This window comes from Lycorma delicatula, chromosome 1 (genome assembly GCF_047948215.1).
Source record: "Lycorma delicatula isolate Av1 chromosome 1, ASM4794821v1, whole genome shotgun sequence".
In the NCBI taxonomy this organism is placed as follows: Eukaryota; Metazoa; Arthropoda; class Insecta; order Hemiptera; family Fulgoridae; genus Lycorma; species Lycorma delicatula.
Window position 1 is genome coordinate 290,302,337 of NC_134455.1, and position 17,401 is coordinate 290,319,737.

General features: G+C 29.4%; 1 protein-coding gene across 1 annotated transcript in view; it reads left to right on the forward strand.

Moving 5' to 3' along the window:
* The first annotated feature begins 6,127 nt into the window (after window positions 1–6,127).
* Window positions 6,128–17,401, forward strand: part of LOC142317849 (gamma-glutamyl hydrolase-like) — a 29,713-nt gene continuing 18,439 nt past the window's right edge. The window contains exons 1-4 of the mRNA XM_075354399.1: window positions 6,128–6,211; window positions 6,432–6,694; window positions 11,730–11,862; window positions 14,043–14,245. Coding sequence (XP_075210514.1) covers window positions 6,128–6,211; window positions 6,432–6,694; window positions 11,730–11,862; window positions 14,043–14,245 — 683 coding nt within the window. The remainder of the gene's footprint in view (window positions 6,212–6,431; window positions 6,695–11,729; window positions 11,863–14,042; window positions 14,246–17,401) is intronic.

Sequence of the window (17,401 nt, forward strand, 5' to 3'; positions counted from 1 at the left end):
TTTTTTTTACTATTTCAATTAGGTATTTTTAATATTGATTAAATTCATTAATTTTCAGTTTCTGATGGAGATTTTCTATAACGACGTATTTTTATTGCCCTAGCCTGTAAACTATTTCTAGAAAGTTGAGATCTTAATCTTTTGGGCATTTTGAAATGATAAAAAACTAAACAACTACTACATCAACTAATACTAAATTATTTGCTTACACGTTGAACAGGAATGAGCCTGTATATGAAGTGGTGATTAAAAAATTATAAAAAATTCAAATATTTTCAAGGAAAAATATTCGATATCGCACACAACCTCAACGTAGGAAGCCGACCACGCGAATGAGCCGCGCGGAACTTTATTTTGTGACATTGACTCCCCTCCCGCACCGCAGTGACGCTTAGGTCACATGCTGCTGCCTAGCTAGCCGAGCGGGGTGTGGGCATGGCATGGGTCAGAGGTAGGTGGTGGTGGGGACGCGATAGTCAAGAGAGACACGACGACGACGGACAGTTGCTAGTTACTGAATTACAAAGATAGAAAAATTAAAATATCTCTAATAACGCTCTAATAACGCGGTAAAAAGTAGCCTATGTTCATCAGGGATAATGTCGGCTTCTAATGGAAAAAGAATTTTTCAAATCGGTCCAGTAGTTTCGGAGTCTATTCAATACAAACAAACAAACAAATCTTTCCTCTTTATAATATTAGTGTAGAAAAAAAAATTAAAAAAAAGGAGCTTAAGTTTATTCGAACCGAAGTACCTTCCCCTAAGATACAAATATTTCATTCATTAAAGTTTTATTTGGCTATAACTACTGATCCAATGGAAATAAGTACCATTTATGATATATCGTTGAGTAGCTTTCAATGAGGGCTTATTACTGCAGTTAAGAAAAAGTCCAAAATCCAAAGTTTTGGGAATTTTGGGGTTTCTTGTACACTTTTAGTCTAATCGATTGCAATCAAAAGGGGAGGTGCACAACTAGATGTTACAACACTATTAAATCCAAAATTTCAAAATCGTATGGCTGATCGTTTTTGAGTTATGCGAGATACATACGTAAGTACGTACAGACGTCACGCCGAAACTAGTCAAAATGGATTCAGGGATGGTCAAAATGGATATTTCCGTTGAAATCTGAAAATTTTTCGCGAGCACAATACTTAGTACAAGGAAGTAAAAAATAATCATCAAGTTGCTCCATTGTTAAAAATAAGGTTTGGGTGTCCAGTAATAAAAATGTATATTTATTGGAATGAGAACCTCCTCCTATTTTTAATTCTTTTTTTTTAATAATGAAATTAACTTAGACAATAAAATGAAATAAATGATGACAAAGTTAGTAATTATTAAAACACAATGAAGGTGTGTTAATCAAATTAACACACCTTGATTGGTGTGTGGGCAAACTTGAAAATTAGTGGGTAAGTTTGCCCACTAATTTTCAATTTTGGTTTTGTATGAGCAGCTTCCCTGAACTCAACCCACCGGGTTGGTCTAGTGGTTAACGCATCTTCCCAAATCAGCTGATTTGGAAGTCGAGAGTTACAGCGTTCAAGTCCTAGTAAAAGCCAGACATTTTTACATGGATTTGAATACTAGATCGTGGATACCGGTGTTCTTTGGTGGTTGGGTTTCAATTAACCACACATCTCAGGAATGGTTGAACTGAGAATGTACAAGACTAACACTTCATTTACACTCATACATATCATCCTCATTCATCCTCTGAAGAATTATCTAAACGGTATTTACCAGAGGCTAAACAGGAAAAAGAAAGCTTCTCTGAACTCATCTAAGTCGGGTTACAGCTTAAGAAATTACTTAATGTGAACCGAGCTGCTATTAATTTAGGTTTATTACGTGGAACATATTGAGACTAGTACTACTCTCATTACAGTTCAAATTTTATGAAGATTACAATAAACATAAAAATAAGAAACAAACTTCTGATAAAAACTCTTCTACAGCATTTTTTGTAACTCCAGCAGTTCAGAAATGCAAGGTATCATTTTTTTATCTTAATTTTGTGATATTAACCTAAATATTTAAAAAAAAGTTAACTGTATTATTATTACTTACCTAAGTATGAATCTAATAGACTTGCATGTTATTCTCTATAATTATGTACAAAATAGTACAAAACTAGATGTCCATTTTGATTCTTAAAAATAATTATAAATAGCTACTGAATAAAATTAATAAATAAGTTAACTAATATTACTAAACAGAGTGAAAATAAAACATAATGTTATTCTATAATATACATCTGAAAATACATTATTTTACCTTAAGAAAGTGGTTGGATTTCAATTAACCTTATATCTCAAGAATTGTCAAACTGAGACTGTAAAAGACTACACTTCATTTACACTCATACATATCATCCTCTGAAGTAATACCTGAACAGTAATTCCTGGAGGCTAAACAGGAAAAAGAAAAAAAGGATACTCTGCAGATCATCTATATATCCTATGTTCAATTTTTACTTCTTTACTTCCCTAACTGATCTTAAGTATATCAACTCTTATGTCATCTTTTTCCATTAGAAAGCTTTTTACTGACAACTTTATAAAAAAATTATTTTTCTAGTATATGTTTAAAACTTGCAAAGTAAAAACCTTTTAAAAAAGGTAAAAGCTTATTTAAAAAAAAAAAAAAAACATATTTACAACTTACTTTTGTGTGATCAATCTGGTTAATATTCTTTAATTCATTTGTCTTCAAGTAATGAAAACCTATTAAAGATTGATAGAATATTATGCACATTATATCCATGAAAGTGGCAGCTTATTGTAATGAAATAGTCACTTAAAAAATCATCATACTAGGTTCAGTTTTTGGATTTATTTACCTTTTTTTCCTTTGCAGGATTCACCTTTCTTATGTGGTAAAAATGTCTTCAGCAATTGCTGCAGATAAACTCTCTCATCTTTATTCAGTAAAATCTTTTTAAATGTTCTTGTCTCATTTTTTTTCACTCACTCAAGACACCACACACGCATCTTGATTCAACTCCAGAATTCTTTTTGAGCCCTTTTGAGCAAGGGAAACTTTTTGTGAAATTAAATAAAAGCTTTTCATTTGCAAAAATATAATCACTCTGTTAATTTTATTTTTTAGTACAAGAGTTAAAATTTCCAGTACTAGGCTTCCTTTAACAAAGTAAGTAAAAAATCTTTACGTTGACAAGTCACTAGTCCATCTCATAACCCCTGACTAGGAGTCAGGGTCTTTTTTGGGTCTACCATAGTCAAGCTGATGTCTCTCTTGCTTCCTAGTGCGTGGTGGTAATCTATAAGATGCCATGCATCCAGAGACCAAGTCAAGAAAATAGGGAAGTAAGAATTGGTCCCAGAGCTGACCAATTACTTAAGCAAAAGTCTCTAGCCTATTCAATAATGTCACCAGGCATGACAGGCATTTAATAAAATCTACTCCACATCAGTTTTTCTGCTAATCGTTTGCCTTTTAATATAAAAACATTTATTTGTTTTACTTTAATAACTTTTATGAAATTCTTTATAAATTAATATTTTTTATGTAAAAGTGGGCATCAGCAGCTGTGGAAATTAGCCCAGTGGAAATTGGTAGTATATAAAAAGATGGCATGTCTGAGCGAGACTCAAACCTGGGACCTCCGCACGAAATGCCGAGACAGTACCTACTCAGCCACAGATACTACCTACTCAGATAAAATAAACAAATTTTGATTTCTGTAAATAATTTCATATTCTATGGATAATTCCAGTAATATGAATAACATGCATTGATTTGAATTGATTTTAAATTATTGAAAATAATACATTAATATTAGAAAATAATATTTGTTTTTCTAATATTTTCTTGTACTTAAGGACTATTTAAACATGAAAAGGTATCTAGAGGATACATCAAATAATTGTTCTTTTTATCTTTATAAATAAAAGAAAGAAAAGGATTTTATTTAATAAAAAGGATTATTTCCCCCTTTCCTTTCTGCAAAAGATACTCAAACAATTATGTGTGTGTTATTTTTAAAATGAATTTGGATATTTATTAGTACTTTAAAATTTATTAGGACTAAAAAATTTATTCAGATAAATATGTATCACAACAGTTTATTTCTGAGAAATTTCAATTTATTTATTTTTTTCTGAAGTTACTAAATTTTCTGCTCAGAATATAAATATACAATTAAAACGGTATTTGTCCTTGTGATTAAAAAGTTTGAATGAAATGATTAACTCATTTATTAGAAGTTTTATTGCCATTGTATTTAGTCTACTGTTGAAGTGGTATAATTAAGTGTGATTAACGTTTTAGAAATATGTGAGTAATTTACTCATAGTTCATATCATATGCTTTTACTTAGTTTTATATCATTAAAAAAAAGAGATATTGCATAAAAAATTGTTTAATGGTAACAGATTATAATCCTACTACTTATATAGGTTGAAAATTGCACTTATAAAGGTATAAATTTTATAACCTTTTAAAAAAATTAAAATATGTAACAACCAATAAAAAAGTAATTTACTTAACTCCACTATTTGCAGATTGTTACAACTATTATACCTTAATAAATGTATTATTAATAATTGACACTTCATTTTGTACATACTCTAAACTTAAACAAAATTTTGTAGTGGAATTTTTTTAAATATTTAAAAATTTTTCAATTGCAAGAAGTATTCTCATTAAGTAAAAATGAATTTTTGTGACACTGGAAATATTGTAAGTATAAAATATTAATAATTGTTTTTTAATATTTTCCTAAAATAAGTAGGCTTTCAACAGGCTCATGAGCATTATTTATATATTTTAAAAATATATTTCAGTTTTAAATTTTAAATACTTATGATTTCATTATTTTTATTTATATTATTATTATATTATCAAACATGGTTATTTTATTCATATAAATTTACATATAGAGTATGTACTGTAAGGAACTTGTCCTTCTAGTAAAAATGTAACAAATTTTAATATTAATTTATCAAAGTAAGTATGAAATTAGATGTTTTTAGAAAGGAATCTTTTAAGTCACTGGAATTCATTTTCAAAATTCCTACTAGCTAATTTGTAATTAAAAAAAAATTGCCTTCTGGCTGTTTATAAAGTGGGATATTTAGCATGAATTACTTATCAACTGTAATCCATAACTTTTTCCTTTGCAGGGTAGAATTGTTTAAAAAAAAAAAATTAATGGGTGTCTTTCACATACGTGAAATTCCCCTATAAGGTTTTGATTTCCTAGGGGTGGAAATCTGCAATAAACTGAGAAAATAGAGTGAATCTGATTTTACATTTTCAAATAGTTAGATGTATCTTATATATTCTTTAATAGACTACATTGTCTTTTCATAAAAAAAGGCTATTAAAATACCTTTTGGTATTGTTGGCCATCATCCCATTCCTATGTCAGATCATTAACTTAATTCCAGAAATGAAACCAGCTAAGAGATACTTTTTTTATTATTATAATTAATAATTATATACTTTTACAATTAACAGAATAGATTCTTTAAATGAAGTTTGAACATGCATACTATGGTATCATGGAAAGGACTGTCAATAACTTATCAGGAATGATCCACATTGTTCATGAGATATTTTATTGTTATATTTCACAGTACTTCGGTACTTCGGCTTATATCTGCCAACAGGACAATGTGGTCCTGCTCAGTAGCTCCCATGTGGAGTACGGGATTGGCGGTCTCAAGCTAGTTGCAGCTGTGCTCCTTGGTTTCACTGTTTGTAGCAGGGGTGGGAGGCATGACCATGTTCTGTTTTTCCAATGCTGGGCAATGTGGCGGATGAAGAGTGCTCATCCTTCTTCTTGGTTGTGGAACTGGGTTGAGGATGGGCTGCTGTGAGCTTGCTCTGCCAAAGTCTTGATCCGCCCACTGTGTATCAGTCACTTCAGCCATTGGCAGGGATTGCCCCATGGGTAACAGAACCCTTACTGCTATGTGCGAGCCCTGGGATGTTGTTATTGTCGGTCAGGCAGTACCTGATTCCCCAGTCTGGGTTAAATTTGTGGGAGGCTGCTAACTGGAGGAACCCAGGCAGGATCAATGATCTGGGGCACACCCAACCATCTCTTCAGCCGCACCTTGACTGGTGAAACTATGTTTTATGTAAACAACAATGTCCATGGCAGAGGGTCCACATAAAAACCATTTTCTTGGAGAGCCATTAGCTTCAAAAGTGAAACGAAGGAAGAGTCATGAAGTTAGAGAAGATGGATTGAACCGAATTTCATCCAAAGAGCAGTGGAATGATTCCAAAATATTTGGTGATCAAATAAAAAGAATTTGACATTTTTTGAAAGTTAGTCCTTTTGTAACAGCCTGAGGCATCAAGGAAGCTGCTGGTGGACCTGTAAGAAAAACAATGAAGACTGCTACTAGGCTGTTTGTAAGAAACTGTTAATGATATACAATCATTACAGCTACTCAAAGCAAAGAAGATCAGAGTCTTAGACATTGAGGTTACATCACATAGTACACTGCATTCCTCTGAGGGTGTAGTCATATGCAAAGATTCATTTAATTGTGCAAAAGAGGAAAACGTAGAGGAACTTCATGAGCAAGGAGTTGTTGTGTGTTCTCAACTAAATATTCAATGCAACAGAGAAGTTCTACCCTCTGTGTCACACATGTTAACCTTCAACAAGCCAAAGTGTTCAGAGAAGATTAAAGCTAGATTCCATAGGTTAGATGTTCGTCCGTTTATTCCAACTACTTTACGCTGCTTTGGATGACAATGATTTCAACGCACAGCCGCACGTTGTATAAGCATATCTGTATATGTGGTGACCGGTTACACCTTCGTGACCTGTGCAGTGATCCACATACATGTCAATTGTCATGGGCACCACTCTGCAAGATCCAGGAATTTTCTGATCTACAAACAAGAAGTAGTTCTACAAGAGATCAAGGCTACATAGAAAGTCAGCTTCTTTGAAGCCAGGAAAATCATGCTTGGCAGAACACCAAAGACTGCATCATACACACAGGTTGGTGCAAATCCAGCAGCTACCATAAAAACACCAAACATAGTTTCTGAACTGGCACCAGTTTTTAGCAGGCATGATTGAATGCATCATTAATAAAAAAATTGAAGATTCAACCATCAAGAGAAAGCAGTTTTAAATCATCCTAGAAGAAAGCAGATATTTCCAAATGTAAAAGTTCTGCACAACCTCATCACCCAGTTGCAACAATAACGAAAATGAGATCAGGTTAAAATCAGAGCACGTTAAAGTAAATAGAGAAAATACCCATTTAGACAGCAGCAAAGTCGGAAATTAAATTATTGGAAAAAGAGGACTTTGAACATCCAATGATGGAGCCTTTAAAGGCCTTTAAACAAGAAGGTGGGTACTTCAGCCACCCCAAAAACTTAGCAGAGAATGTGTTGAGTCTTGACTCTGAAACACTGCTGACCACACAATTTGAGCTAACATCATCTGATGCCAGCAGTAGAAGATCCTTTGTGATTTATTGCGAATGATCAGAAGAATCCATTTCAGAGGTTTCAGGCAACTTGGAGTTTGACATTAAACCTTCAAAAAAATGGAGAAAAGAAAGAAGAAAGGATGACCTAAAGGAAAACCTAGGTGATAAAAATTAGTTCTTATGTGGTTAGATTTAATTTTGTGATTTAAAGTTATAATTTTTTCACAGTTTTTTGATATTTCATTAGAACTGGTTTGAGTGTTTTATAATGTGTTGTGTTTGGAGCTGTTTTTTAATAAAACATACTAATTTATGATAACTTTAGTGAGTTTTTTAAGTGCCAAGGGCCCGACAAGTCTTTTTTAGATGTTTTCTTTTGAGAAAACTAACTTTTGACAATGACGCTATTGTTTTTTTACAGGATGTGAAAGAAATATTTTCTTTTTGAAGTGCGAAGGGGCCAATGACCACAGTAGTTGATGCTCCTAAAACCACAAAAAAAAATAATAGTTTAAATTCTTGAAAAAAAAGTTTGTTCTTTATTAAAAAAAATTAATTTTTCTGAAATATCCCCATTAAAACCCCTATCATTATATTAACATGAATTTTAATTTTCAAGTTTAAACTGGTAATTTATACTCAATGAAATCGTTAATATTGATTTTGACAATGTATTATTATTGTTATTATTATATCAATTATTTTTTTCACTAATCTTCTGTAATATATAAAAAATAAAGCTTTAGGTTTCTGCTTTTAAGAAAACTAAGATCGTATTGAAACCGATGATGGGATTTTCAAAATAAATTTTTTTGTGAAAATCATGTAACATATTCTGTTTTACTTTTACAGCTGGAAAAATTTCAGCTTAGAAATGTCACTTATTAACCTTATTGTGTGATTAATAGTAGCTGTATTGCTGTTAATTAAAGTAACTAAAATATTAAAATAATTTCTTAATGTGAAACAAAAAAAGTAAAATTATTACAACCTGTATAGTCTATATTTTTGGGGTCCGTGCCAAATTTTAGCCAAATTAATTAGACAATAAAATACCCGTTGACAATTAAAAGTATGTTATTTTAACGTGGTCTATAGTCAGATACTTTTTGAATAAATCTCATATTTTAATTATTATTATTATTACATTTTTTTATGATTATTTTGACTAAATTGTATTATTTCTTTTTATTTTGTAACTACTATATGGTGTGTAATGATATTTCTTTTGGAAACCTCGTCATGCGTTTTGCTATTCAATTCTAAACCCTTTCCAGAAAAATAAAGGTTGGATACTTTTTGAGCAGAATCTGTCAATTTGAGATCACTTAATGAATGTAAATAAAAATGTAAGATTATTAAGATGTAATTGAAAATTAATAACTGATATTTCTTTAAATATAAAAGCATTTTAGGATGAACAAGACAATTAAAACTAGATTGAAAGTAAAATTAATGGAGTAATCAACCCAAACAAAGTACCAAAGGTAGTGAAGGTGAATACAAAGTTGGCCATAAATACAGTTGACCTTAGTTATTTACACCATTTTTACTTTCGTTTTAATTTTTATATGTACTTATGCTATTCCTCTGAAAATACTGTTGATGGTTTTTAATTATCAAAACAACTATTAGGTTTAAAATTTTTATTTATTGTTAACAGTTTTGGATTGTTTTCTTTATTTTCATTTCACTTATATTTCAATTGCAGTTTAACATTATTCGTTCTTTATACTTGGTATGATAACTTTAATTTTAATTTATTTATGTTATTAGTTGTAAATTAAAAACCAGTTCAGAAAAAAAGTTAAATGATAAGAAACTGTAGAATAATCTCAAGTAATTTAGTTTAAAAACAGGCGATGTTTCAAATTTTATATAACAGTGATAGTAGTTTATTATTACTACTACTGTAAATATTTACATTAATAAATAATTATAAATAATAAAGTTATTCAGACATGAGAAAATAATGTTTCAAAAGTAAAAACATAATATACAAGTATTTGTAATGTTTCTACAAATAGCCAATAAAATTTAAATTCTCTTTCACACCAATGACAGATTTACTTGCCTTTAAGAACTATTTTTAAAAAGAATAATTAAAAATTACAATATTTACTTAAACTTTTCTTGATGAAAGAGGACTCCCAGTTACCTTGAGTAAGTGGGAACCTTATAGACTCCAACATCTTTGGGAACAGAGCACATTTTTAAGAGAACGGGTAGAATATTTTAATATTTCAAGTTTTTTGTAATTTAGGGAACCTAGGTCACTGTGTGACTCAGGAATTATATCTACAACATTTTGGTTTTTTACTGGTTTTTCCATGCAGTAATATAGAGTGGGCCAAAAAAAAATCAGTCCCAGGATAAAAAAAAGTAAAATTAAAATTAAATAGCAAAGCGTAATGTTAAATTACTTCCATTAACTGATTCTTGATTAAAGTGCTTTTGAAAAATGAAATTTTACAATGTTACAATGTCATTTTAAAGTTTCTGTTCAAAATGCTCACCACCAGCCGCTAAACATTCAGCAAAGTGAATCATGTTCAGAAAAACTTTCTACAATTCTCCATCTGAAATCTTGCCAATCTCTTGTCATATGTTGTTTTTCAACTCTTCCAGTGTCCATTGGTTGTTTTTGTTGACTGACTATCCCTTTCAGATAGGCCCAGAAGTAAAAATTCCATTATTTTAAGTGTGGAAATGATGGTGCCCACAAGTCCTTACTGATTGTTCTATCCACCATGAAATCTTAGTGGATTTGAATGAGACCGATTGGAAGTGTGGCAAGTCTTTTTGGAAGAATCCATAAGAAAGTTCTTCTGGAGTTAAGATATGCGTAAATTCTTCATAAAGCCATAAATAGATGTCTGTATTAACACGGTCTTCTCAAAGAATATTGCTCTGATGATCTGGCTTCCAGAAATTGTGCACCAAACACCAATTTTTCAACCATGGAATGGTTTCTGATGGGCTTCATTTGGGTTCTGTGTAGCTCAGTGCCACATATTAATTATTCTTAAAATTAATTAATTTTACCAAATTAATTAATTTAATAGCCTGACAGATGGAACCATGCTTCATCTATTAAAATGAAGAAACAAGGATCAAGAAATCCTTCACTAATATTCTATAAGAGCCTCTGACAGTAATTTACCCTTATCATGTTTACCTTTCAATTAATATTTAATATGCATGCACAACAAACATGCCATCTTCTAACACATTCTGTGATGGATAGTTGAGACCAGTTTTATATGGCCCCCCCAGTAGTACTGCATTCGAATACTGCAGTATTTAATATTATTTTTAGATTGAGAGATCTAAATAATTAGAACGCTGAAGAATAAGGGGTTTCAAACTATTTTATTGATTCCTGAAGTTAGAATAAATTTTTAAAAAAGAACAGTTCACATGTTCTATTTAAATTTTTATAATGTATGCCACCCTAAATATCAAATCCCTCTGAGTTTTGCAACGGCCCCCAAAAGCAGAAGATTTGTTAAAAGAAAGAGTAAAGATTTTGTAGTTATGGTATCAAAAAAAAAAAAAACAACCTGGAAAATTGGAAACATTATAAAGATTGAATTACTAAAATATAGTGATACAAACAATGAAATTGATTTGATAAAGTGAGTTAATGGATTTACAGACAAAATCTGCCAATAAAATTGTCTTGAAATTATTTAATAAAACCTAATTATTTAATAAATGCCTATAATGAAATTTTATTGATCAAACCAGTGATTGTAAAAGTTGCTTATATAATCAAGAAATTGAAATCATTTAGAGATTCTTCAGTTTGGGATGACATAATTCCCTTCATATTATAAATAACTGATATTGCAGTGCAGCCTTTAATTTATTTTGTAACTATATATGTTTCCTTCAATCTGTTTATTTTCTTCAGTGTACATTTATTCCAATGTTTAAGAAGGGAAACACTTCAATGCTGTTGTAGCTACCATGATTTCACAAAAAATAAAAAATTCACTATCATTAATCATGACTTCAAATTGGAGACAGTAGACATTGACAGATCAAAGATTGCTTTTGGTGTGTTCTATGATCTGTCAAAGGCATTTGACTACATGAAGCATTAACAATTTCTAGTCACTTTAAGGTGAATGGGACTACCATTAAATTGTGGAACACAGCATGAGTATTAGTGTAGAATGTAAATATTAGTTCTTTTATTTGTCATGAATCAATTATTAAAAATTCAGATGGTGTGCCCAGCTTAATTCTTAGAGTTTTTAGATTCCTGTTTATTTAAATGACAGATTCCACTTACCACCAAAATTAATAATGTTTCCTGATGATAAAAACAAGATCAGTTTTAGCCCAAACCTAAAAATGCTGCACCCAATTCAGATAGGAATTTTATTAGAATCATTAAGTAATTCAGAAGTAATGGTTTGATTCTAAATTCAGTTAACACTTGGTAGTTAATAAATATCCTTGTGTTTTAATTGACAAATTAAATTTGAAAATCAAATCATTATTGATTGCTTTACCCCAAAATATTTGGGGCTGAATTTACATGATGAATTTTAAACGAGTTTTATAAATGATTTCTTTTTTTATTTTGATTAAGGCTCTTTAATGTGAATAATAGATGTTATTCAAAATTTTATTTTGTGTATTTGATTTTTTTTGTAGGAACAGCATTTACTAATTCCTGATTGTTAACTAATTTAATTAATTGTGAATAATTGTTGTTAGTAGATAACCATCATTCAAGTGAATCTAGTACAACCAAACTGGGGTATAATGATTTTGAAATTTTTCTTCAGATAGTCTACTTTTATTCGATATAACTACTGAGTTTAAATCAATATTGACTTTGGATTTAAATCGGTACTGACAGTGTAAAACATGGCATCTACCACCCACAATTTTTGTTTTTCTAAACTTTTAACAATGTCATTCCTAGAACTAAAATTAATCTTTTAATTTTTGAAGGAAAAATTTGGCTACCCCAAATGACATTAATACTCAGTATCTCAGAAATGAATGTCTCCCTTAACATATTTCTGAAAACATTAATTTGAATTTGGATCAAAACTAATTATGTGTAAATTTCATTAAGAAAAATCTGATGTGGACAACACATACATATTTTTTTTAAATGAAAAGTACATAAAATTTTCATTAATAACTTCTGATATTTTTTCATATATTTTTTCTTTTTATTATTGAACCAGAGTTTCAATAACAACCAGAGGTTGTTAATACAACCTCTGGGTTTTTTACAACCAGAGGTTAATAATTATTAATAAAACAACATTTAAATTTTAAAAAAAGTTAAAAAAAGGAGATGAAGTCTGATTTGAACCGATATTCCTTCCCCTAAGATCCAAATATTTCATTAATTAAAATTATATTTGGCTATAACTTTGGAACCAATTAAAAAGCACTCAATGAGGGCTTATTACTGCCGTTAAGAAAAAAGTCCAAAATCCAGATTTTTTTTGATTTTGGGCTTTTTGGACACTTTTGGTTAAGTCAATTGCAATCAAAGGGAAGGTGCATAACTAGATGTTACAACAGTCCTAAATCCAAAATTTCAACATCTTACAGCTAATTGTTTTTGAGTTATGTAAGATACATATGTATGTAAAGACGTCACACCGAAACTAGTCAAAATGGATTCAGGGATGATCAAAATGGATATTTCAATTGAAATCTGAAAACTGAAACTTTTTGTGATCACAATAAATTTCCTTTACTTCATACAAGGAAGTAATAGATGTGGTGCACAGTTTTTGATGCTTCAATATGCTGCAGGCTTCCTGTGTATAGTGTAGTAAAAAATAAACACTAAAAATTGTTTCTAATAAACTGGTTGATAAACTATGCATCTGGAAATTCAAACAGTTCATCAACATACTGACCATTGTGCCAATTAAACTCAAAAAACAACAACTTAACCACAAAACTCAGTAACAGAAAAATCTAAAAAAAATACCAATAGTCGACTTTCACTGGATCCTGCATCATCACTTGGTACATAATTCTATAATTACATCAACAAATATCAAAAACAAAAAAGGAATGAAAACTTAAAAATTTAGAAAACATACCCCAACAATCACAAAATTTGTATCAAGTTTCTGTGCATCATCTATTTAACAATTTATGAAAGAGAACAATTAAGAATCAGCCAAACAAAATTTATTTTATTTTTAAAAATGGATTCATTTATACAAGTTTATTTTTTCCATGAAAAAATATTCAAAATATGAATATAGTAGGTTTTTTCATATGCTGTACAGCTTCATCATTAACTGATGATGTTTTTCACCAAGCAGTTCTATAGCTATGAAAGGATCTATCTGGAGACAGTTCTACATATTTTATAGCAAAACAAAGCAGTCTTTTTTTTTTTTACAATTGTTTAATTCAAAAGTTTACCATGTTTCATTAAGCACACCAGTGAATTCTTTTACTGCTTTGAATAATAGAAGTTCCCTTCTCTACCTATGTTTTGTATCAGCTTGATTCCAGTCACTGAATTTTATAAGAATCTAATAACTGTTATTGCATATTATGTTATTATTTTATTAATAAAATGACTGTTTGTAAATTTATAGATAGTTTTATCATTCCTACTTGTATCAGTACTTTGCTATGATGACCCTGTTATTGGATTACTGACTCAAGAATTACCAGAATCTTTTCAACAAGCATTTCCAAACTACACAAGTTATGTGGCTGCATCTTACGTAAAGGCTATTGAAGGATCTGGAGGAAGAGTTGTTCCAATTTTTATTGGTCAAAATGAAAGTTATTACAGGTGGGCATTAACTTCTGTAAAGGTTTTTCTAGTAGACCATTAATGTAGAACTAAATTACATGTCTGATCAAAATAAAACCATTTTATTTGGTATGATTAAGATTATAATAACTAAAACAGTAAAAATTGTTGACTAACTGGAAATGTAACCAGTATCCCTGATAAAAGTCAACCAAATATCCTGATAATAGCCTAGTAATAACAGTGTGCACATTTTGGATTTTTATAAAAGCAAGTTTAAAAAATACAATTTACCTGCTCTTATAGCTTTAATTGACAAATAAATGATGGTCAGATATTCCTGAGGAAAACTGTTTTTCGAGAAAAATGGAACCAGTAATCAGAATAATATGGAATTGTATGTATTCATATTTTTCATAAATTAATACCTTTATACAGTTAAAAAAAATAGAAAATGAAATAATATATAATTACATAAAAAGAATAAGAGGTAATAAGAAAATAAAGAGATAATAAGATAAAGAAAAGAGGTAATAATATAGAAAGAAATAAGTAAATTTTAAAAGAAAATTATACTCTGTAAGTTGTTATACATTACATGCATTTATTTTTATCTTATTTTAAAATTTGTTTGCCAAAAGAGCAAAACTAAAAATACGTAAAATAAAATAAATAAGTAAATACAGTAAATAAAATAGATAATTTTAGATGTTTTTAAGTTCCTGTTTTACTCTTATTTTCACCAAGATAAATCTTTATTAAAAAAATGAAGAAAAAACACTGTAGATTGAAGTATATTATAACTCATCAACAACTTTTAAACTAACACACTAACTCTTGTGTTCTTTGTACATTGACCTAAACAGTTTCCACATAAAGTAGTTATGCTATTTTCACATCTGAAATGGTGTTACATACATCAAGCACAATAATTAATCTATTGTGGGTTTGAATCCCAGGTAAGCTTTGCATTTTTTTAAATATGTTACAAAAATTTATTTCTCATCATACTAAAAACAACTGTTTTTAGCAACAATTGGACAATCAATTGTTACTAAAACTAAATATTATAAAATATAATGTTTCTTATCTGTGATTTTTATCCAATAAGCTGCACAGCTCATTGTAAAATCTGCAACCACATTCGAGTCAAGTTAACATACACTTCAATTAAACATTTTTTTTTTCATTCTAATCTTTTCACAGTTGAGAGGTGTTGCTAGCAACCCTTCTGGCTAGTATGACAACTTGACAGAGAGGCAGTAATGCTACGTCGCTACGTCTATCATCTTTAAAATAAAATAAAGTTTTTCAGTACCTTCTGTACCTTCAAATTCGTTTAATTAAGTAAAAATGATGTGTTTAAAAATAAAATTTAAACTTATGTCTAAAACAGTTTTTTGATTAGCATTCTTGTGCGTGTTAAAGTCCAACAGTAGCTCCTACAGAAATATTTAGACTTCAAATGTGGTCTGACTGAGCTCAGCCGATACTGATCAGTCAAGAACAACTGTATAACGATTCAAACAATATACATCAAATTTTAACATGCATATCTAAATTTCAATCAAACTGATGTAGTAGTTTGGCAATTTTTGATCCTAAAAATTTTATACATAGCCATATATATATATATATATATATATATATATAAAAACACATCTCCTCAACTACTTTTTTTCATGATTTATTTGTAGTGATCACTGTTCATGCATATAAACATGCTTTTTCAAAACAAAGATTTGTCTCCCAATTTATTTTCGAAATAAGTAATCATTTTTTTTTTTACAAAAAAGATTATTTAGGAGCAAGTATGACTTGTACATGGAACTCTGTGGACAATTCCATCTTCAACTCTTTGCAAAAACTAAATCAAAACATATTCTGTGAAGCTTACACTTTCACTTGTTCACTTACCTTTATATAGTTTCAATTTTATTTCAATATAAGATAATGTTTATTTACTCCACTGCTTATTTATTTAGATAACAATAAAGAAAAACATTCCTTCGGAGATTTAATACAGGCAAAGGAAATCAGTTATAATGAATTAACAATAAGGTCAACAATTAATGATAAAAGACCATTAACACTAGAAATGAATCCCAACAAGTATAATCCTGATCTTGTAACACAATTTATTTATGATTTGAGTGAAAGCTATCATTTTTACACTGGTATACGAAATAATCATTTGTTAAAATCTGAATTATCACATTCACTGTTTGGATTACAGATCTAACAACAAATATATTAATGAATACTACGAGATTTTGTCAGGTTATTTTCAGTATTCAACAAAGATTTATAATATTATTGAGACTATTTCATATGACTATAAAAAGGTAAGGAGTTCACGTCAATGAAAGATTTAAAATTTGAAATATGTATTCTGTTTGAAGACATAAAGATCTTCAAACAAAGCTCGAATTTAACATAAGTTAAATATTAAAACAACAGCTCTAAAACCAATGCTTCATTTTAAAACAAATTACACATTATTAAATGAAAAATGTATGAAGTTTGAACAAACAAAACAGTTGTTTTAATAATACCAATATAAATACACAAGATAATACTTTTAAAGAACATTTGTCCATTTATTAAGTTGGCAAATTTAATACTCAAAAGAGACTGAGAATAATAAATAAAAATTATGATTTTGAAACTGGCAATAATATACATCAAGTTATTATAGAAAATGCAAGGTTATTTAGATCTAATAGAAAATTGTCATTTTAATAAAGGTTTATTTATTTCAAATACCAGTAAAAATATAAACCCAATTGCATTATTAGTTATCAGAGATGAGAATTGGTCGCCTAATTTGAGGTAATCATATTTAATTAATAACAAAAAAATGTTATTTTATTATTTATGATAATAAAAAAAAAAGAATCATATAGAATCTCTTTGGGAGAATTATAATGGTACCTCTGATAATAATAGCAATAAAAATGATAAGTTGAATTACAAAAATAATAGTGTCGAAACAACAGGTTGAATTTATATATTATCATGTGTACTACATTTTTAATCTTAATATTTAAATAGATTTGTCAACAACATAAGCAAGATAAATAAACAAACTGGAATCATTAATAAAACTATTAGCTAAGTATTTTGATTGACTGAGTGACTACATTAGTCAGTTTAAACTGTTTGAGTAAAAGAAGTATTGAAGATGTCCAGTTG